This window comes from Arachis duranensis, chromosome 8 (genome assembly GCF_000817695.3).
Source record: "Arachis duranensis cultivar V14167 chromosome 8, aradu.V14167.gnm2.J7QH, whole genome shotgun sequence".
In the NCBI taxonomy this organism is placed as follows: domain Eukaryota; kingdom Viridiplantae; phylum Streptophyta; class Magnoliopsida; order Fabales; family Fabaceae; genus Arachis; species Arachis duranensis.
In genome coordinates this window covers 16772841-16796288 of record NC_029779.3, presented here as the reverse complement: position 1 = coordinate 16796288, position 23448 = coordinate 16772841, and the positions used below count along the sequence as shown (strand labels likewise).

General features: G+C 35.4%; 2 protein-coding genes across 2 annotated transcripts; one reads left to right on the top strand and one right to left on the bottom strand.

Moving 5' to 3' along the window:
• The first annotated feature begins 6570 nt into the window (after positions 1-6570).
• Positions 6571-10710, top strand: LOC107461202 (protein EARLY FLOWERING 3). The gene is made up of 4 exons (XM_016079677.3): positions 6571-7448; positions 7708-8564; positions 9127-9178; positions 9293-10710. The coding sequence occupies exons 1-4, from the start codon at positions 7227-7229 to the stop codon at positions 10307-10309; spliced, it is 2148 nt and encodes a 715-aa protein (XP_015935163.1). The 5' UTR covers positions 6571-7226; the 3' UTR covers positions 10310-10710.
• A 9053-nt stretch (positions 10711-19763) lies between these two features.
• Positions 19764-22120, bottom strand: LOC107461139 (protein FAR1-RELATED SEQUENCE 5-like). The gene is made up of 2 exons (XM_021128970.2): positions 19901-22120; positions 19764-19826 (listed from the first exon to the last, which is right to left on the bottom strand). The coding sequence occupies exons 1-2, from the start codon at positions 22118-22120 to the stop codon at positions 19764-19766; spliced, it is 2283 nt and encodes a 760-aa protein (XP_020984629.2).
• Positions 22121-23448: the final 1328 nt, after the last annotated feature.

The window sequence follows — 23448 nt, the reverse complement described above, 5'->3', positions numbered from 1 at the left end:
AATACAATAATTCTCCGCAAAAATTATGGAAATTAAATTAAAAATTTTTAACAACTTCTGCTATACAACTTATATTTTACATATAGTCTATTAAAAATAAAATATAAAATATACAATATAAACAAAAATTAAAAAATAAATTTTTAAAAATAATTATTAACTCGTCATATTAAAATCAATAAATAAGCATACATATGAATATTAAATAAAAATATTAAAATAATTAAAATCATGACCTATTAGTGCACATATGAGATAATTTGAAAAATACAATAAGACGTATAGTTTAAAATTTGATAATATTAATTATAAAAATTTATTAATTATAAACATCATAGGTATGAAATTATGAATATTATAAGTACAAATTATGGATGTTATTAATATGAAATTATGGATGTTATGTGTATGAATTTATAGATGTTATGAGTAAATTTATCAATTGAATAAATTAATTTAAGAATTTGATATTTTTTAATTCAATTATGATAAATTTTAAAAACATCTGTATTAACTTTATAGTTACTTATGCAATAACTAAAAAATGATATGTGTATGGATGTAATATGTAATAAATATGAATTTAATTTTTAGATGTTAGTTGTATGTAATTATGGATGTTATGTCTACAACCGTATGAATGTTATGTGTATGAACTTAGTTAGTATAATATATAATTATAAATGTACATAAAAGTACAAAAAAAAAATTAAATCAGTTTATTACCATACCTCATCAAAGCTAGTGCGGTTTTTCATATTCTCGAAAATTGGTTGACTGACAACAACTTCGTCGGATGAGTCCGTTGTTCAAATTCTTCATCAGCACCTTCTACCATAGGTACCGTATTAAGGTCGAATTCAAATGTCATACTATTTGCAATGATAAACGCAACTTCTTGTAAAATTCTTTGGCTTATACACTATTGTGCTTGCAATGGTATTAGAGTCATGATTTTTTGAATGATCGTAATCGAATTAATGGAATGTATATATTACAAAGAATCAAGTGCAATTAAATGTCTTAACGGAAACAAAGAATTAATGATTTTTTTCGTATCTCCATTGATTGATATTAAATGCCTTAAGGGAACAAAGAATCAAGTGCAATTAACTCAATTAATATATATTATAATTACCGTTCATTATTATTATTATTATTATTATTATTATTATTATTATTATTTAATGTATTCTTAAATATAAAAATTAAATTATAAAAAATATTAAGTATTGATTATAAGAATGCCTAATAGTAAGGAATATGATATTATAATTAATATCATTAATAAGTGGAGTTGATAAGAATATGATAAGTAGAATGATAAGAGAGTGAGATAAAAAATAAAACTATTATTAAGTGATATAAATGAAGTAAATTATAAAAAATTTTGGTTAATTATGGCTGAAAATTTTTTGTTACCAAATTTTTTCTTATATAAATATATTTTATACAGTTGTGTAATTATATTTATTTTTTTGGATAACTATTTACGCTATTAATATAAAAATAGTTATTTTTACTAATGTAACATTATATAATTAGATATATGTGTAAAATTATTTTATACCATACATCAAAATTAATTTTATTTGTAACTTACCTACCTTTTCATGAGGAGAAGTTGAGTGGAGGAATGTTTTCTTTTTTTTTCCCTATTGAGTAGAGAAAGTTGGGCAGTTGGTTAATGAAACGGGCTTTTGTGTACGTAAGTTACATATTCATCACTTCAGTTTAGGAGAAGACCTATTCTTACCAATAAAATCGGTATTCGAAATGAGTTAATAAAATGTGCCGTATTGGGCCAAGACCAAATCTGTTTTATTAATATTACCGAAAACAAAATGTATATAATGTGAAAAGTTAATAGTATATATTAATTTTTACCGAAAAAAAATAGTATATATCAATTACCAAATATCATATGAAAATGTATACATGGTTATTCATTTGATATTTATTATTAACTAATACGTCAGCCTCGTTCGGTTGCTATTGAAAACTTCTTGTGCATATCCATATGACCATCATAATTTTTGCCCCCACAGAACTGTCGGCTACTGAAAAAATGGAAAAAAAAAAGAAGAAAATTTTGAATTGTAAACCTCAAATACCCATTAGAAAATCTAATGTAATAACTATCAGTTTATTTTAATATATTATTAATAATTAATAGTTTTATAATAAAAAAAGTCAGAAATTAATTTTTTTTGACTAGTCAGAAATTAATTTGATGCTAAGTTAAAAAACTAAAATGAGTAAATTAAAATTTTAATACTAAATTAAAAAACGAATAAATGTGATCTGAGATTAAGCAGTTTATTTGTGGTCTGAGATATCTCAGTTCGACTGAGTTGGAGCCACAGTGGAAATGGTGGCCTGCAGCAACAAAAAGGTATAGCACAAGGGAGGGTTACAGATGGTTATTAAAGAAAACATTAAATTGGAATGCCAATAGTAATTGGAACTGGTTGTGGAACACAAACATTCTAGAGAAGTTCAAATTTATTATGTGGCTTGGCTTACATGATGCTCTACCAACTGAGACCATTCGATTCAAGCGGCATTTAGCTTCTTCAGATATGTGTAAGAGATGTAACAAGGCGTAGGAGACTATGGAGCATTGCCTTAGAGACTGTGAACGATCAAAGGCAATTTGGTATATGTTGGATCCTAGTATCCTGGACTCGACGGCTGGTACTGCTCTTGAAGAGTGATTTTGGAAGGCCTTGGCTAACAATGAGGCGTCCTTTGGTGCAGAGCTTTGGTGGGTATGGAGACATATGTGCAATGACATATTCAATACTGACAACCCTTGGACAGACCATAAGGTTGTTGCCTTGGCCAGAATTACCGCCAAGGACTTACAGGTTTACAAGAATCGAAGCAATACCTTTAGGTCTCTCCGAAATTGCCTGTGTTGGGAACCACCGGTAGGCAATAGTCTTAAAGTTAATTGTGATGCAAGCTTGTATATGAATTCAAATTTAGCGGGATTTGGGTGTATTATTAGAGATTCTAAGGGAGATTGGATCTTGAGCTGCTTTGGAAGCATTCCCCCTTGGTCTATAATCAGATGTGAATTATTTGCTGCTTGGAGGGGCTGGTTTTAGCTTGGGATTGCGGTTTGAGGGATATTATATGTGCAACGGATTACCTTGATATTCGGTCCATCATGCATGAGCTTACAAGTGGGTATTCATCTGAAGTAACAGATTTGGTTCACAAGATTCAGGAGCTTTTATCTCGTTCTTGGCTTGTTCATGTTGAATGGGTGTCCCGAGAAGCAAATAGAGCTGCGAATTGGATGGCTAAATATGGTGCCAAAAGTAACTCTAATCATGTTATTTGGTCTGAGCCTTGTGTTGATCTCCAACGAATCATCCGCTCAAATTTAGGATAGTTTTTGCTTTGTTTCTTTTCTTGTTTAGACAAAAAAAAAAAATAAAAAACGAATATGATTTTAAAATAAAATTCAACAAATAAAATTAAATTTCAAAATTTATATAACCATTATCACATACATAACATAAATTAAAGTACAAATTTAAATATGATACAATATTATTAATCATTTACTAATTATTTTACATATATTATACATATTATATATTAAAATGATATATATTATATATAGCGGGCGGATATTATCTAAACCTGTCCCGCCCCTCCCAATTACCCGTCCGTTAAAAACTTGTTATCCACTCCGAACAAATAAAAGCGGGATAGATAGCTGTAAATTCGGATAATATTGCCATTCCTAACAACTTCATTCTATTAATATATTATTCCTCAAGTTAAATGAAACAGTAAATCAGTATTTAAAATTCCGAAGATACCTGTAGTACCCAACTATAAGACTTCAATGGTGATGGCGTTTTCTTTTTCTGTACCCAAAAAAATTGTTTTATATATGCGTTGGTAACTTGGTATTACCGCAAAGTTGGGCTCAAATTAAATACGCTCAATATAGCTGCATATCGCATAAACGCCATTCTATTGGTATTTCAATCTTATAATATTACATTTGTTTTTCCACTGATACGTTAGGCATCATATGATTTATAAAGGTCCACATGCGTGTGTTGTGGCACATTAATCAAACATTAAACCATTAATAGCCCACGCAGTCATCTTTTTTGTGAACAAGTGCGGATTTGGATTTCATCGAATCTGCTTTATTTTGTGCTTTGTACGGATTTCCTCTAAAAAGGAACCTCTGATAATGACACCCAACAATCACTGCATAACACGTCAGTTTTACAAAATGCTTCAATCCAAATTCTATGTTAAAATAAGTTAGCATTAACGTAATTGTATTAACTCAATCCAATCAATTTTACACTCGACCATTATTCTATTGTCATCATTATAATATTTTGAATCCAATTACCGTGACCCAACTTTGTGCAATCTCACTCCACCTCCTATTTCTATTTCTATTTGGTTTTGGGTTTCATCCCACTAACTAAGCATTTTCAGACGAGGGAATGTTTATTGCCTTGTTCAAAGTAACCAATTTTACTCTTTGATCTAATGTCACAAATACCAAAATGGATCATTTTTTAAGATTTTACTACTAAAAACATTTAATGAACTTTACAACATTTTAAAAGTACATCAAATATTTTATAAAATATAAAAAAACTAATTTTTAATCAATTAACATTAATTAATTTTAATATTTAAATTTATAATTTAAATTTTAAAAAATTAATCGATATTGACTAAGAAAATTAGTTACCGAATATTAATAATCAATATCTTGATACATGATACACAAAAAGCATTGTCCAGATCGTAGATACTACACTAGATTGAGGCAATTTTCTCCAATGTTGTTGGGCTCTGAAAAAGCTGGATGCTTCCTGATGTGTACGCAGTTGTTGGATGAGTGGCAAAAAATTAGGTTGTATCTCAAAAGAATGTAAAAATAATTTTTTATTATTATTAATATCTGTTGATCAGAAAAATATTTTTTGACGAAGGCAAATGGTTTGAAGTAGTAAAAAAGTCGAAGACATAAGCAGTTTTCGAAAAGATACACGTGCAAGCATTAGATGGAGGTACGTGACACGGATTCGATCTCAAATCCCTTATTAAACCGAACAAGTTCAATCGAACAAGGTGCTCGAGTTAGGTAATCGAATAAATTATTCGAATAAATGGATTGAGCAGTTATGGTAGTCGAGAAGTTAAAGGATTTTATAACGCGAGGAAATCATGGGTAACATTTGTAGGCAAAGAGGCGGAAACAGTTACTAAGAGATCTACATTTAAGGCTGTAATTTTGTAATTAATGATAGTTAATTGTCAGTTACCAAATATAGATGATAAATAGTAGAAAATTTTAGAGAATAAAGATTGGAACTTTAACTAAAAAAAAACACTCAAATACACTCACATCTCTTTTGTACGATTCATTCCACATTTTCTTCTTTCAATTTATTTTCTTGTAAACTTTATCTTTTAAGCAAGTTTATCTTTCAAATGTTTTTTATTTTCAATGTCCAATTTACATTTCTGCACTTTTAGTTTTCATGTCAAAACCTTTTGACTCAATCAAAGGCATTTTATTGCTTTTTTTAAATTTCAACGTAAACCTTTCTGTTTTTTGTACATTTTTTTGTGGAAAACTTTATTTATTTGTTTCTTTTATTGATTTTCAAATTTTATTTTATCTTTTATCCTAAAATGCCATCTAATCGAAGACACTTTGATGCACTTTTAAAAAATTGATACTTCCAAAGAGAAGTAGATTTCGCTCCCAAACCACTAGATATCGAACCACCATCGATTTGCTAAAAATCGACAAAACAATATCTAATCATTCTAATAAACAATTATTGGTAACTAAACATTTTTGGTATTAATAAATATTTTTATAAATCAATATCGTACCTCGAAACCTTGTTTATGAAAACTAAAAAAATTACTAGTAAATGTTTTAAAAATAATTGCTAAAGTTATTAATATAAAAAATATATAAAAATATACTAAACAAAAATAGATATTTCTATTGTAATTATATTAAATAAAAGAACTTCAAAATTTTCCATAAGATGACCTTAGTCAATGCCTTCAAAACAATCTCTATGAACCGAAAAAAGGTTTAAAAGGTATCAGTATTATATTGATAAAGTTAATTAGTTTTTGGTGACATAAGTATAAAGTTAAGTATCACTACTATTTATGTAACTAAACATAATTATCCATAACTAGTATATTAATAAGTATTAATGTGTTTATTAGTTTTTTTATAAATAAAATATGTACAATAATAATAAATATGAAATTAGTTAAGATAATAAATATATAATATTTTAATAAAAAAATTGAACTTGAATTTTAGAATAACATAGATATTTGTTATGAATGATATATAATAACAGACATTTAAAAAGAATTATATACCGAACTTCACAAATATTCTCTTTATATATGGTATATAATTTAAATGACATGATTTATGATATTCACTTTTAAAGAAAGAAATTGTGAGTTGAGTCTTCCTAAAAATAAAAAATAAAAAAATAAAAAAAAAGGTGAAAAAAGTTGCAATCATATCTTCTATATCTCTATCTATTTCTCTTTTATTTTATGGTTTTTTTTTTTTCTGATGGAATTTGTTCCCACTCCTGTGTGTCTGTCCCCCCCACCCGGCATCACCCCTTTTTCCTGCGAATTTCTCGTCTCTTTCTCTTAGTTTCCGCCATTGGTTTTTCCCTCACCCTTCTCCTCTGACTCGTTCTTCTCCTCTTCTCGCTCTCTCAATCCCACTATTCCACTCTCTCTCTTCGCTTTCTTAGCTGCTGTCAACGATTGTTCAGCTAACTCTTCTTCTTCTTCTTCTTCCATTACAAAAATTCAAAGGAGAGTCTTTCCGTCTGTTGGCCTTTCGAATTGTTCAATTTAAGTCACAAACAAGATCGACTGTGTCTTCATAGGTCAGACTAGTACCCAGTTGGTCAAAGTTGAAATTTTGGATCCTAGTTGAAACTGGGTTGGATCCATAATCCATTCCTTTGTGCAGTTCAATAATTCCTAGCTTGGAGCTTCGGGATTAACAGTTTGATTGGGCTTCTTTTTTTGTTTTTATTTTATTTTTGGGATTGAAGCATCATCATCATCATGATGCATTTGGTGCATGTTTGCAATTTAACATAGAGATATAGAAAGTAAAATCCTTTGATTGAATACTTGAATTGGGAAGAGTAAGGTAAAGGATGAAGAGAGGGAAGGATGATGAGAAGGTTATGGGGCCAATGTTCCCGAGATTGCATGTGAATGATACAGAGAAGGGAGGGCCAAAAGCACCACCAAGGAATAAGATGGCCCTTTATGAACAATTCAGTATTCCCTCTCAAAGGTTCAACTCTGGTGTTCTTCCACTCAATCCAAATACTTCTACTACTAACACACCTCCACCTCCAGCATCCTCAACCCAGGTACTTGTTTTGATTCTCTCACTATGGCTTTACTCATAGTCCTATTTGCCTTATTTGTTACTTTATTTATCTGTAAGTTGATGATCATGTGAGGGAACATAAGACTATTTATGCCTTGTTACATTAGTTGGCACTTAATGGCTGTTGAGTTTTTATCAACTAACTAGTTGTTTGGATTGTTCTAGTTTATGGGTGTCTTTGCATGTGTAAATTAAGAATTGATTCATTTGTTTAGTTATTGGATGAACATTTTTTGCAGGGGACTGGTCCTGAGAGAAACTATGCGTTCCCTTATCAATTCCCGCCACAAACTCCTACTCGCCGAGCTGAAAAATATAGTGTTTCTCGCCAATCTGATGTGGCAAATGGGAATGGTTCATTGCTACAACTCGAACAGAGAAAGAAGGTGGATGAAGATGACTTTAGAGTTCCTGTATATGTTCATTCAAGAATTGGTCTATCTAACAATAAAAGGCGTGAAAGCTTGGATGGGGAAAAGCTCGTTCCATCGAGCTCTAGGTATTTTGGTTCCTCAGTAGCAGGGCAAAATGATTGTGTAAGGAATCCAAAACAACTTGGCTCCTCACTCGTCAATACGAGAAAAGATCGGAGAAGTGAGACCGAAGGTCTTCCACAAGTGAGCACGAACAAGGAGCAATCGGTAGTATTTGTCAGAAAGATATCATTAACAGGAGAGAATATTGACATTTTGGCCAGGCAATCCAAGGTGAATCCAAGTCAAGAGTTTCAAGATAGTCCTCTGTCAAAACATAGTAGATTACGACAGGATGGTGCTTGCACACAGCGCGAAGGCAGAGCTGGGTCACAATCCAATGGCATTGGACACGTTGATGGCATTGCTGAGTCTAGGAGGGAGACAGACAAAGGAAATGTCCCTACAACAAACCAAACCAGTCCTGCAGAGGCTATCAATGACACTGAATGTCATGATACCAGGACTGGTGGTGCGACACAGAAGAGAAACTTAAACAAAAGTGACAATATTTCCAAGATTTCTGTGGTAGAGAATTTGTCAACTTCAGATTTATCTCCTGATGATGTTGTTGGGATTATAGGTCAGAAACATTTCTGGAAAGCTAGAAGAGCAATTGCCAAGTAAGTATTTTTTGTTGCTTGCAAGTACCATAACCTTTTTTCGTGGTCCGAAATGTGAAAGATTTATCATGTGTAACTTTTTACACTCTTTGGCTTGGAAACTTCTTAATTGTTCATTCTTCAGAATACTATATTTTTTATGTGAAACAGAAGAAAAAAGGGTCATTGTTTTGATTTTAATAAAATTAGTCTTCCATGTGTGTTTTTAACTTTTTATTATTTCAAACTGTGTGAGAAAACTTTTTTTAGGACAAATGACTAGGTATGTAATCTTTGAGAGCAATTGTTATCAGATTTATATCAATACATCCCAACCTTCTGAAAGATGTCAAGTTTAAGATTTCTGTGGAGATATCATATGTATTGAGTTATAGACTGGAAGCTATTCTGCTTACCGGTAGTAAGTGGTCTATGTATCCTCATGTGTACTTCCAAGTTCCAACATGATCATGCCTAGTTCCAAAAGCTTATTGTCCATTATATTTTGATTTGTATGTATCTCAAATCTTCATTGCATAAGTATATGCTATTTTGTTGATGCAACTCCTGTTGTTCTCTACAGCCAACAAAGGGTGTTTGCAGTCCAAGTTTTTGAGTTGCACAGATTGATAAAGGTACTCTCCGGCATAGTTCATTCTAGATCAAAATGGGAAGCTTGTTATCTTTTCTCACACCTGCTGGAGTCCATTCATACAGAATTGCAGCTTAAATCTTTTTTGTTTAAACAGGTCCAAAAGTTGATTGCAGGATCACCAGATATTTTGATTGAAGATGCTGCTTTTCTTGGAAAGTCTCCCCCAAAGGGCTCTACTCCTAAAAAACTGGCGATCGAATATGTTGTAAAACCTAGGCAACCAAATCTTAAATGCAAGGATGAATCTGAGAAGCTACATCATAAAATGGAATGTTCAGCTGAGAATGCAGTTGGGAAAACATCTCTTTCATCCGTGAAAAACGGTAGTCACCCTTCAAATTACACCCCTTTTGCTGGGAACCCATACCAGACAAATTCGGCTGCTGATAGCGGAATGGGTCTGTGGGGTTTCCATCAGTCTCCCGGGCACCAGTGGTTAATTCCAGTTATGTCTCCGTCTGAAGGGCTGGTCTATAAGCCTTATCCCGGGCCTGGATTTACCGGAACTATGTACGGAGGATGTGGGCCGTTTGCGCCTGCTCCTATGGGTGGTCCCTTCATGAATCCTGCATATGGAGTACCAACTTCTAATCAAGTACCTGGGGTTCCACCAGACACACCCCCAGGCAGTCATGCTTTCTTCCCTCCAAACGGCTTGCCAGTTATGACTAAAGCCATGTCGGAGTCAGCCGTTGAACAGGCGAACCAGTTCTCTGCTCGAGGCTCTCAAGGGCAAAATGACCATTCACAGGGTGGGGACGCCAATCCAAGCACAAATAATCAAAGCTCAAATAATCTGCCAGGTCCGAGAAATGGAACAATATCAAATGTGATGAGATACCAGGCATGCTCTAGGGAGGTTGAATTGCAAGGGAGTTCTGCAAGTAGTCCTAGTGAAATGGCGCAAGGGCGAACCGATGCCGGAAGAGATGTGCTTCCTCTTTTCCCAATGGGTCCAGTAACACCAGAGGGTGCCCCTCAGTCTCTTGAAACCGGGCAGCAAACAAGAGTGATCAAAGTTGTACCTCACAATAGAAGAACAGCAACTGAATCAGCAGCTAGAATTTTCCGGTCGATTCAAGAAGAAAGAAAACAGTATGAATCAATGTGAGTGCTGTTTATTGAGCATTTAAGTAGGTAAAACTTAAAAAGTATATATTGCAGTAATATTTTGGGGGGACCTTGGCATCATGTAACAAGCTATTGTATTTTTTTTCCCCTTAAAGAAACTATACACTGGTATGTATGTATGTAGATGTATGTAGCATATTATAACTAGTCAAAATGTAATATACCACTGTAAGCTATTTCTATAAGAACTTCTTGGTCATGGCATAGTAAAAACTGATTTAGGTTCTCTTTCTCCCATTATGATGGGAAAGGACCTAGGGAGGTACATTTTGACCCATATGTATATTACCATAGTTTTATCATTTCATGTTTCAATAATCGCATTTCCTCAAAAACATTAGCTATTGTAATGGAAATTCAGAGACAATAGGCTTGTATGTAGTGGATAGTGTTGTAACAATAAGGTTCTGCAGCTGTTGGATATATATACGGAGGGTACTTTAGAAATACAAGACTTTGAAATATGCTTTCCGGTGCTCCAAAAAGTTGTTTGACGCCAACAACTTTATCAACAAATGAAATAGAATAGGAAGGTGTTCCCGTATGACAATGTACGGAGATGGAATTTGATATGGCAAACATATGAACCGTTCAAATATAAATTAAAATATGTTAATGGTTTAGATGGGACAGACGGTTAATAATGTGAAATATAACGGTTAAGTTCCATGGTGTGGGATAAACTGATTTGCACGGTAATATATTGTGGCATTGACATGAAGTACTTGGATTCCAAAACTGGACCTAATGTCGGCTGGAGCCAGCTGGCTTGTTGTTGTGGAGCTCAGCTAAATTTTTTTTTGGTACACAGCTTGATGTTGGGCCAATTGTAAAATTATATTGGATAACGTAATAATTTTATATTAGTTATGTATTTTATATCTTGTGCTAAAAAAATGATGGATATAAAAATATTTTTGTTAAATAAAATGAATTTTTAATAAATGAATAATATTTTATATATGAAATGATAGTATTAAATTAAGTGTTATTATTTCTTTAATGCAAAGTAATTGTCTGTTTTTGATACGTGTAAATTAAAAAATAAATCGTATTTTGTTGATTTTATAGAAGAAAAGTGTTGATTAGGTGAAAAATAGACAATTTTACTTATAAAGTAGATGGATCGATTTTATTTATAGAAATGTATTAATTCATTATATTTAATTTTTTAGAATAGATAATTATTGGGCATTATACTAGTTTTTTAGAATAAATAGTTATTTTTCGCTGTTGTCTTCGTTGAGATGAAAAGTAATATAAGGGAAAGCATGATTAGTGGGAAGTCATTCCAAGTGTGCATGGTGTGGGTAATGGAATTTATTTTAATGATGGAACAACTAAGGTAGAATGCATGATCGAAAAGTAAGTTAACTGCATAAAAAGGTAAGTAACATTTGTTCATTAACAAGAGTACAATGCGATATGGAAAGGATTGCTAAGGCATTTGCAACAGCGGATAAGTTTACTGGAATCGTCACTTGGAAACGTCACAAGCGGCGGTCTCTGGGTGCAGGTCTGGTGCCTAGACCGTCCATCATGGGTTACTAGAACTGACACCGTTGTCGGGATGATGTTGGAGCTGGTCGAGGTCGAATATACGTTCGCGGAGTGCATCGTTGGTGTCAGGGACATCGTTAAGCCTAGATTGCAGGGAACAAAGGTTTTGGGTCAAGTGGATGTATTTTGTCTTCCACGTCTCCAAGAGGTCATAGTTGTAATCGTCAACGAATGTGTCAAGAACCTTGGATAGGGCACGAAGGCATAGCCTAGCCGCATCCTCGTGACTTGTGTCGAAGTCGTAGGCGTATCTGCCAGACACTACTAAGGCATCTGTTGCTCCGGAGGGGACGACAGAGGCGAGGTGTCGATAACATCTCCGGTCATGTGAAGCTGTCTGCCTAATGACTCTGTATATTGGAGGAGGAATATCTAGTGAGTCACAAGCCTTTCTCACCCAGTCCCTCATGCTGACTGCCAACAAAGGCTCGCGAGATGGCTCTTCAGGGACCACCTCGTTGGCTAAAGAGAAAGAATATGGGTTAGAAAGTAAAGGTAAGTAGGTGTACAGGAGTTGTTACGTTGAAAGAGAAACACGATGGATTAAGGTACTTACGATGGAGTGGTATTGGTGCCAGCTGGTGTCGCTCGAGGTTGTAACGTTTATGCAAAGCTCTCAATGCAACCATTTGGGAAGCACGGTAGTCGTCCGTAGCGACGGGTTCAGGTGCAAGATCGTTATCCAGCCGCCATTTTCCATGCTTACGATCGCCTCTACCAAAGTATATCAGCCATGCTTCATCCGCTTCGTCCATTGTATCGTAAGTCCTCCAGACGCTGTTGTCGTAGTCTTCAATCTGGACATGGACGTCTTCAATGGTGGTATATATGCCAGGTATCCATCCCTCGAAGACACAGTGATAGTATGGGGATAATCTAGAGTGAGTCCATTGAAGGGGTTGATGGATAAAAGGTTTTGGAAAAAGTCGTTGGTATAGTGTGGTTAAGTGGTAAGTGGTAAATGTTGCACTATTTTCGGGAAAAATGGGCGGGTTGGGATTCAAATTTCTCTTTTAGTTGGAGAAGATGTGAGGCTATGAAGGTGTGGAGTAAGTGGGAGGAGAAGTCCATGCGGATTTCTTGTGGTAGTTTCGGTTAGTCAGATAATTATAGCTATAAAAAGAAAGGTTGCATTTGGAACATAGGTAAGAATGGTTGTGATCTTCAAATCAGTTGCGTAAGGAACATAGGTAAAATTTTAAATTTATTAGTAACAGAGCAATATTGTCCATCATGGACATTGAAGGGAGTGATGAGTCTCATCATAGAAATAGCCAATGCAAGGAAAGATAATCAGATGGATTAGATGAGATTAATATGAATCAGAGAAAACAAAATTCAGAATCAACGGTTGAGGATATCCTCGTGATATGTTGCCAAATATGTCACTTCATGTCGACTGTGTAGAGAATGGCCCCTGCAGTCGTTCTTTCAAGTCACGCGGCGGTCAGACTATTGAAATGATGATTTTGGGTCTACTCCCTGCAGGAACTAGTTTGCGAGAAAAGGCGTTTCTCACCATCCTTTTAGTTTACAAGAGTAATAGAAGGAAGTGGAAATGATAATTAACTTGAACAAAAGAGATTATATAGCTAATACTTGAGATAGACTTGAATTGTCTAAATTATTTAGCCTACAGTATCAACATTAATTGTGGAGGAAAAGTTTCCAAACAAATTTAAAAAATTAGTATTTTCTGAAACCGAATCTTATGTCTTGATTTTTTGAAACTCTTTTTTCTTTTTAATATATGGGTAAGTTTACATATTGTGTCGACAAGGTTGTAAATTTTGTTGATTTTCACCTACTCAATTAACTGATTTAAATTAATGTACTCGGTTGATTTTCGGGTTGTCTGGACTTTAAGATGATTAAAATTAGAAAAAAGGTTTAATTTATAATTCTTTAAAAGTCATCGGATTAATGTATAGTGAAAAAAATTAGAAATTTTAATTTAAAATTAATATGAGTACATTAATATTCCATTATAAAGTTAGTAACCTTGAATAGTTAATTTTTTTAAATATCGAATAAACATAAATAATCATTTGAGAACAAAATTACCACTACGTTTATTTTTATGAAATTAAAGGAAATCATTCATTTAGATAACATGTGCAGAATTTTTAAGTTTGCCTAAATGATAAGTTAAATTTTCATATTATGTGAGTTAAATACTGAATAAAAACATATAGTAAATTTTTTGCATCTAAAAATAGTATTTTATTAATTTTAGAATTTTTTAGATGCATAACTTATAGTGAGTATAGAATTATTTAGGATGGATTGAATTAGGTACTTATTTTTATTGAAAGTACGAATTTAAAAATATTATATTTAATTCTCAATAGTGAACTTCTCATTGAATTTTTGTATATTCAAAAATTTTTCGAAGAAATTAGGTAATTTGTAGGTATGTAAATTTTTGTAAAAATTTAATTAAATATAGTATCTATGATTTGAATCTCATTTATCTAAATCATAAATAATAACGACTAACTTAATTCATAATTCTTGTCATGAAATGTTGCTTATGTAACGACTTAGTTATTTAATAATTGAATTTTTTCTTTAAAGAAACCTATCAATATTTTTTGATTGTTACATTTATTTTGTTTTACAAATATGTTTATGTTATACTATTAATTTTTCGATGTCAATATGTATTATTTTAACATTTACTTAAAATTCTTAATACTGTGTAGTACAATTTTTATATATTGATATCAAAAAATAATCTTATCAACATTTTTTATTTACTATTAGAATAATATATACGTATATTAGAAAATTAATTTAAAAATATACTAAATTTTATTAATATTATTATTACTAATATAATTATCATAATTTTTACTAGCCCTTGATGCTTTTATTATTATTATTATTATTATTATTATTATTATTATTATTATTAAGGATAGACATACTAGGTTTTATATACCACACACATGAACCTTGGCCTTGATATGGTAGTGTTTGTCTGCATTAAAAGAAAAAAACAAATCCAAAATGACCAAAGGGATGGTCCATGCAAGTCAAAGTAAAAATAAAACAAGTTTATTTGACTTATTTCAAGTTGCTACAAGAACTGAGTAATACTCTCCCCATTTAGAGGGCAATCGAAGAACAATGTGAGTTGTAACATCAGATGACACGTGTTGATAATATAGAGGGTACTATCATCATTTGAACCTGCGATTTGCAGTTTTAAAAACTTCTTAATGGACAAGTAAGGGTAGCTACTTTCCCCAAATTACCTTTTGAATACACACTACGTACACTCGTCCATTCTTCTCCATAGCCCTAATACAAATAGAGTTGGTTTCGTTACGATTTTCCTACCGTCAGCTTAGTTTCTTGTTCACATAGAGTACTTGTCCAGTAACCTTCTAACAACGAATCATGGAAGGAATGGAATGCTTTCCACCCGACTCACAGGATTATATTCCAGCAGAAGCGTATGCACACTACTTTAGTTTCTTTTGTGATCACTTTATTGTGAAACGGTGGTTACCTGTGGCTTGCTTACGGAATAATACCATGTTTTATGTTGCAGGAACGATTCATTGCTGAGCATAAGTGCTACGTCACCGCTCGACGCACATGAATATGGAGGATCACAAATGAACCTGGAGCTCACAATCGACGTCGTGAGTCCCTTCTCCCTCATCTTTTGTGAAGTAGGAAGAAGATACTCAATATCTTGTTTCCTTAGCAGAGAATATGAATGGTGACGGGAATTTAATTTACTCAAAAATTTTTCGGATATTCCGCAGGGACAGACACTGGTTGACCTGGTGGCAGATCCTCCAACCAAGTTGCCAACCGAAGCTGATGAAACCGCAATGGAGCGCCGACTGAGGGAGTTGATTCAAGTAAGCACCTTCTTCTTACTTGAATTACTTGTAGAAGTATGCATGGTAGTGTGGGTGCACTACGGTATGCCGCAATGCTTAATGTAGCCATGAAGTATGCCTTAGAGTTTTGAGATGTGGAAAATAACTTGAAGTGTAGCCCTGCTCGTTTCTAGTTCCTTGTACTATTTATACATATGTTTCTTAGGATTTATCCCTTTTATACCTGACATGTGTACTGCGTTGTACGGGACAGTCAACAGAGGAGAAGTTGCGCGAGCTAGATGGTCGCATGCAGGAGATAGAGAAGAAGGCAACTTTTGCGGAAGGTGTTCTTCTACAGATTTTGCAGAACACCCAACGTGACAAGGAAGACCACCATTCGATTGTGATGGTACCCAAACCAGGTGGAGGCCCATATGAGTTCGGCAGCCGAACTGCTAGTCATAGTCATCCATGCCAGACATTGACAACACTAACCCAGCTGAGGTCATCAACAGAGAAGGGTAAGGGTCCTGAAAACAACCCCAAGAGTCTCCATAAGAGTCCATCAAAGGAGCGCTCCATCTTTGAACTTTTCGTGCCCGACTCCCCTACAGATGAGCCTGACTTGGTCATCGATGAGGCTCGGTCGACACCGCGCCGGTGCACCACTTTCCCTGTGATGGCTCCACCCCTAGCGGATGTGGGATATTGGTCGGTTGGAATACCGAAGTTGTTCAGCAATATATCGTCAATGAAGACTCCCACCACTCCGTCGAACAAGGTACGTCAATTTGCAATTTCCTAGCCTATTCAAAAACAGTACTTCTGTTTGTCCTGGTTAGATGACTTATACGCATTTTGTGTTATACAGGACATGATCGACCAGGCTATGTGGAACCAGGTCGAGCCGACGACTGGGCTCGTGGGACTGTATGCCTCAGGACCATCGGATGGCAAACCAAATAAGTTAGCCAAAACAGAGCAGACTACATCGACCACCCTGGACGGGTCTCTGCTGACAGTACCGAATCTGACCCGGAGTGGGAAGCCGGGGAGTAGACGGCCTCTCTTGCGACGGCCTGGTCCTCACCACCGTGGCCCCTCTGGAAACTCCCAGCAGTTTGTTGTACCGGCTGTCCCCATGGTAGCTTTTTTCCAACTTTTTCTGCCCATTGTTTATTAACATGTGAAGACTTATAAAGTACGGGACTTTTACCATAATGTCTCTTTATTGACGCAGAGCCATGACATGCAATTCAGACCAACTTTGGACATAGGACTCTCTATCGAGCAGTCCAAGCTTGCTGCCTATGTCTTTGCCAAGGTTACCGACGACGCAAAATATAGGTTAGTTATGTCCTTTTAGTTATGTTTCAGTTGATGTTGCTACATATATACAACCCAACGCTTTGGAATATCTTACCCGATCATGTTAAAGTGCAGTGAGGTACTCTTCCACTTTGCTGAATTTGAAATTCCGCGGGAAATGTTCTTCTCTCTCATCCCGCCATGGACTTCACACACTGATGTAAGTTGTCATAGCCACAACTATAAACCAACAACGACTAGTTTACGAATTTGCATTTCCTGTATGTCATGAGAGTGAGGTTTATTTACGTTCCTTGACTTTGTTACGTGAACACTTAAATGTAGATTATCAATGCTTGCTGTATGCTTGCATCCATGAGATGCTCCAAAAGCATAGCACCACGTGTGTGGTTCTTTCCGTCTCATTTTGCAGCTGATGTCTTACGCGAGATTGCCATAAAGCAACTACAAAACAAATATGAGTACAGGTGGATGCCGGAGACCAGCCAACTTGATCATGTAAGAAGTCCACGATATAACCATTACAAGAGGAAAACTTGCTGTTGCACGTCATCCATAATTTTAAAAGAAAGGCTTAGCTGCACCATCTGATGTATCTAAAAAACCCTTTCTCAGGTCTTTGTCCCAGTGCTGGAGCCTGCTGATGGGTGGTATCTAATGCTTTTAGATATTAAGGCATTGAAGGTGTATGTGCTGGACGTTTGCCGTGACAATGAGAGCATAGTCCGGCGCGAGACCTACATGACACGGATTGTAACTTGCACACCAATTAAGTTATTCCTTTTCACTAAGCCTTTCGATCCTTACCCACTAACATATGTAATTCGTCCTTGTGTTGCAGTGCCGCACTTTAGGCAAACTGTTCATGACGGAGAGGAATGTTGTGCACTTCAAGCATGGCTCTTGCGATCCCTCTACATGGGGAAATTTTAACTATCCCAAGGACATCCCCAGCGAGCTAGGAAGGTTAGCAGAAATCTTTTTTTTTTTTTGAAATCATCGGTTTATTGTGCATAATTTAGTTTTTGAACAACTGAAGCTAGCTAGTCATTCTTCAAATTAATCACCTTTATTTTTATGACCCTAATCATCGCTATAGTGAGGAAACTGCTGTTTGGTGCTTGTACTGGCTGCAGCAGGAAGGAGGATTTTCCACAAAGATTTTAGTCCTCCGGTAAGCTTCTGCCAATTATTGATTATGCTACACCTTTTGCTCATAATCTATTACATAGAATTTACATATACCTTACAACACAATGATAGTAACAATGCTTTGTGTTGACTTGGACTCATGCAGGCGAGCACACTTGCAGTTAGAATGAGAACAGCCGCATATCTCATCCAATCTGAAGAGAATCATTTTCGAGGACTCGTGGAAGCAAAGGCAGAGCACCTATGGCGTGACATCACGGCCAACAAAGACTAGGATCCCACAATTATCCACATGCCATAAGCTCCTAGAGTATTGAAGTCTCTTTTGTGAATTCTAGATACGTATCTAATGGTGGGGGCAGCCTCTATGTCCATGGCGACCTGCCTTGAAGAACTTGTTTGCCCTATAGTATTATAACTAATTAAAACTTTGTACCTACTGCGTAGCAGGGTAATCTTAGTTGTAGATTAAGGAGCAATGGTGTGTCTTAAGGTGGTGTATTAGAAACTAATGTTACTTACTAAGCTTACGATCTACAGGGTGCAACTATAATAGGGCCATGCATGCTTTGGCCGGATGGCCCAGTTGTAGTTGTCCTCTTCAATGTGGCCGAAAAGCTCCACAACCTTTATATATATTGATGCATGCTAGTTTTAATATGATTTCCTAATCCTATTAAGTAAAGTAAATTAAATAAACAAAATAATCGTAGAAACTAATAGTAGTAAAAAATTATAGCATACTAAAAAAGAGTACTTAGAGTACTACAAATATACAACATAAAAAATAGCATAAAAGATTTTTTAATTTATTTCATAATCCTTACTTGTTAGTATACGGCCAAGTTCACTTAAAAGCATTACTAAAATAAAGTAATAGAACTTCATCAAATATTTACTTTTGACCACTTCTATTAATACCCACTTACTAACAAAAATGATGGCAATTCATCTTTAGAATATTATTATTGCATACCAGGGACATTCATTCAAAGTCATGCTTTTCCTTGGATACTAACTTTTCATATTCTAAACTGTATATGCAGAAAAGTTTACAGCAACTATTCCTAAGGTAATTGCTAGTTAAATTCCATATTAACCAAGTGTCTACATTTCTGAACAGGGCATCTTTTTTCTTTAAACCCTCCTTCACGGCGTCTACATCTTCCATCAACCACAGCAGCTTCCTGTTCTCAAATGATCCAACGGAATCTATAAAGGTCTTGACAATGATAATTAACAAAAACATAATGGCTCACATACCAAAAGGAATCAAAGAGTGAGAAACTTCAAACATAAAACATAAACAACAATATCCAACACATCGATTCTAATTTTTTCAACAATTATGATTGATTACATCTTACAAGTCATGACTTTCACCCCCTGAAAATAAATTTGCATGGGATTTGAATTCATAAACTAACATCATCTCACTAAAGGATGCATTTAAAACCATGAAATGGAATAATTAATCTAACAACTCAGTGGAGTTATGCTCTACTTCTAAACTAGATTATAAATTCAAAAAATTAAATCTTCCTTTCTGATCTATGTAGCTGATGGACGATAGCAATCCTGCACCCCTATATTCTTGACAGGAGGAAATTCAGCCTGCAAATGGAACAAAGCATTATGTCAACTCAACTAGTGTCATGTAATTAATCTAAAGTGACCTTACTACTTACACGCGCCGCAGACTGTGACACCATTTGCGGCACCTCATCCTGGCTATTTGGCACCGACATGTTCGCCCGATTTGGGCATCGAGTTCGACGATGTCCGACTACCCCACACGTGCTACACTTTCTACGCTTCACTCCCCTTGCCCCAACCTGTACATTACCACGCCCGGTGCCCTTGGTACGAACCCCAATCGGATCTAGTACTCTACCATTGTTGCCGCCACCACCAACGCCGACACTATTCCCCGAATCATTCATACTTTCAAGATTAGTTGCTTCCTGAACTATCTGCTCTGTATACAACTTGAATAAGTCGTCGTTGTTACAAATAAGCCGAGCCAAACGCTTGCAGTGCTGCAAAAATGTTCCCATCCGCATCCTGTACAGGGCAGCAATATCAACTATTTTGTGCCCAGCAACATCATCATACAAACCGAACTTGGCTGACTTAGTCCACCTCTCTAAGACCAAGGTGTCTGGAAGAGAACCCACGTCTAACCGAACCAAAACTGAGAGTATATGCACACAAGGTAGCCCAAACGATTCCATTCTTTGGCAACTGCATGTATATTTATCCGACGCCAACACATGCATAACATTCCACTTTCTTCCCGGTCGCATATACTTCTGGGTCACATAAATAGTACTGCCCTCACACGGCTGGCTTTCCACAACGGTTATCCGAACACACCTTTTCAAGGATTCACGGAACCTTGAAAATATCTCTCGGGTATACTTCATTGCTCCGGATTTCTCAAGTTCCGGAAACTGAGTCTGCAGTACGGGGGTCCCATACGAGGACCGAAAGTCCATCTCATCCTCGTTATCTCTGAGGAACTCAACACAACGCTGGAAGTTCGTCACAAAGTTGAGTATCCCATACCTCCTCTCCACAAACCTGCCTAGCTTTGCATGCAGCGATTCACATCGCGATGTCGTCCTAATGCCGGCAAAGAACCTACCACGTATGTATGCAGTTGCCCAATATAATTTCTTCCTGTATGTATCCTGAACCCACTCTACATCTCGGACTCCACACTCATCCAACATTGCCTCCCAATGCTGTTCAAACTCTTCTATCTCAATATCAGCAAGCATACAATATCTAAATAACGTTGTAAACCGCGGTAAGCACACATTTGTTGTGGCATTTTTTAGTAGATGCCATGCACAAAGCCTGTGGTGAGCTTCCGGAAAAACTTCATTAATTGCCATTCGCATAGAACGATCTCCGTCTGTTATTACTGCCTTGGGTGCCTTCCCCTCCATGCATTCCAACAACTTTTGCAACACCCAAACATAAGTTGCTTGGGTTTCACAAGAGACCATGGCAGCCCCAAAGACGCACGTCTGGTTGTGATGGTTCACCCCGGAGAAAATAATGACCGGTAGATTGTATTTGTTGCGCCCGTACGTTGCATCAAACGCAAGGACATCACCAAAAATTTTATAATCATCCTGACTCCTCCCGTCACACCAAAACAGGTCACACATATGCTGATCTGCACTCACCTGACACCTCCAAAAGAGTTTCTCATCCGCCTTCGCACCTGCCTCAAAGTACCTTATCGTTGCATTGACATCTCCCTTCCTCATGCCTCGTTGGCGCCTCACTTCGTTGTACATATCTCTCTTTGTGAATGGGATATGATCAAAGCCACCAGCCTGTGCTGCAAGCGACTCATATATTTTAGGAACCGAAATCCCAACTTGCCGTAAGCTATCCATGTGGGCTACGTCCACATCCGACATCTTCCTATGTGGAGGCAAGTATTCCACCAACTTCGGAGGGAGGAGCTCGTGATTGTGGTCATCTACAAATCTTGACACATACCATTTACCCATCTGACCATTTTGCTTGATATGCATCTCTGCCATGCACCCACATCGCGTAACCACCTTGTGCTCTCTCTTTCTTCCTTCCAACTCCACCCACTTCTTTTGCCTAAACCCTTCTCTATTGCACAAATATGTGTATCGCACGATGTCCCCATTCTTATTTCTTAACTTCTTACCAACACGCATAGCAAAACCCTTGCCTCGGCTATACTGTTCGTAGAAACGAGCAGCCTCATCAGGAGAGTTAAACAACATCTCCATCACCTCCTCCGGCCTTGTTAAACCACTGTCACGTACATTATTGCCCAGGTCACCATCACCATCTAAATATTTTATTCCAAACGCCGCCTCATCCATGCCAATGTCCAGTGATGTTTCCTGCATGGGCGGAGATACACTAATTAATTAGGGGCCATAATTCAAGTGACCAAATAATTTTTTATAATTGATGATGTCCTCATCAAGAAGTGCAAATTATATTACAATCTATGATCTTTATGAAATATAAAATTAATGTTTCAACTCAAACTAAGATATTTAAATATTTAAATATAAAATCATATTTAAATATTTAAATAACAAAAACAAAAGACTAGACAAAACAACCTATAATTACATACACACATAACAAATACTATTAAATTCAGTAACTGATCAAACACAAACAAAAAAATATATAAATGCCATCAATCCATACTCACAGAAAATTAATTTTATTTTACTTAATTCAACAAAAAAGTAACAATTAGAGTTACTTTGGCTTCATCGGCAACAGTAAAAGTGCTTTGTTCAGTACATGAATGCATCAGAAAATCAACAAAAATTCCCATAATCAGCAACTTTTCCCATAATTTCGCTTTCTGAATCAGCAATTAGTGACTAAGCTACACATAACGCGGATACGCGGATATAATGTCATGTTTCAAACTTCCAACTAGCAAGTGGATCAAAGTCATAAAGTTCTGTTTTGAAGGTTTATACTGTGTATGGAAGTAGGATGATAAAATGGGAATTTGAAGAATTGAAGGCAAGTTTGGTGCATTATAGAAAAGCATGTGTCACTCTCAATAACAGAATAAGAGATGAGGTCAAGGCTACATATACTAATACAAAACATGGATTTAACAAATTCAAGAGGCCATCAAGAAGGTTGAGCTTATTTTGAGGCCCTTAATTAGTGCACAGGTTTAGCCTTTCTGCTAAAAATTTGATTAGTCATTGTCTAGTGTCTACACTGATTAGTTTCCCATTCCATTAAGATTCAGACACAATGGAAGACATGAATACGTGGGTCTTAGAGTCTTGTTGCTTCCTGAACTAGCCATTATTGTAGATATTCAGGAGGCATTGGAATTACATTCTTAATCTTCATATTCAGTTCAGCCTCAAATTTTTAGTTAAGCTAGGCCCTCTTAATAAATGTTGCAAAATCTATTTCTAATACAATGTTGTTATATATAAGTGCCATAATTAAACTTCCAAGTTTTATGAATTTTATTTTGAGTTGGTCAAAAATATTTTTTCTCAATTTCTTCATTTAAAAGTCATTGATATTCCAACAGGTATTCATGTATTATTAACTTGGAAGACAAGACTTACTTTCATTTTAAAGAGGGAAAAAAAAAGAAACAAATACTATTCCTAAAGTTTCATGACTTTTATTTGATTGGTTTATTATTTGCCTGCTACTTAAGTTTCATGCCCAAACCGAA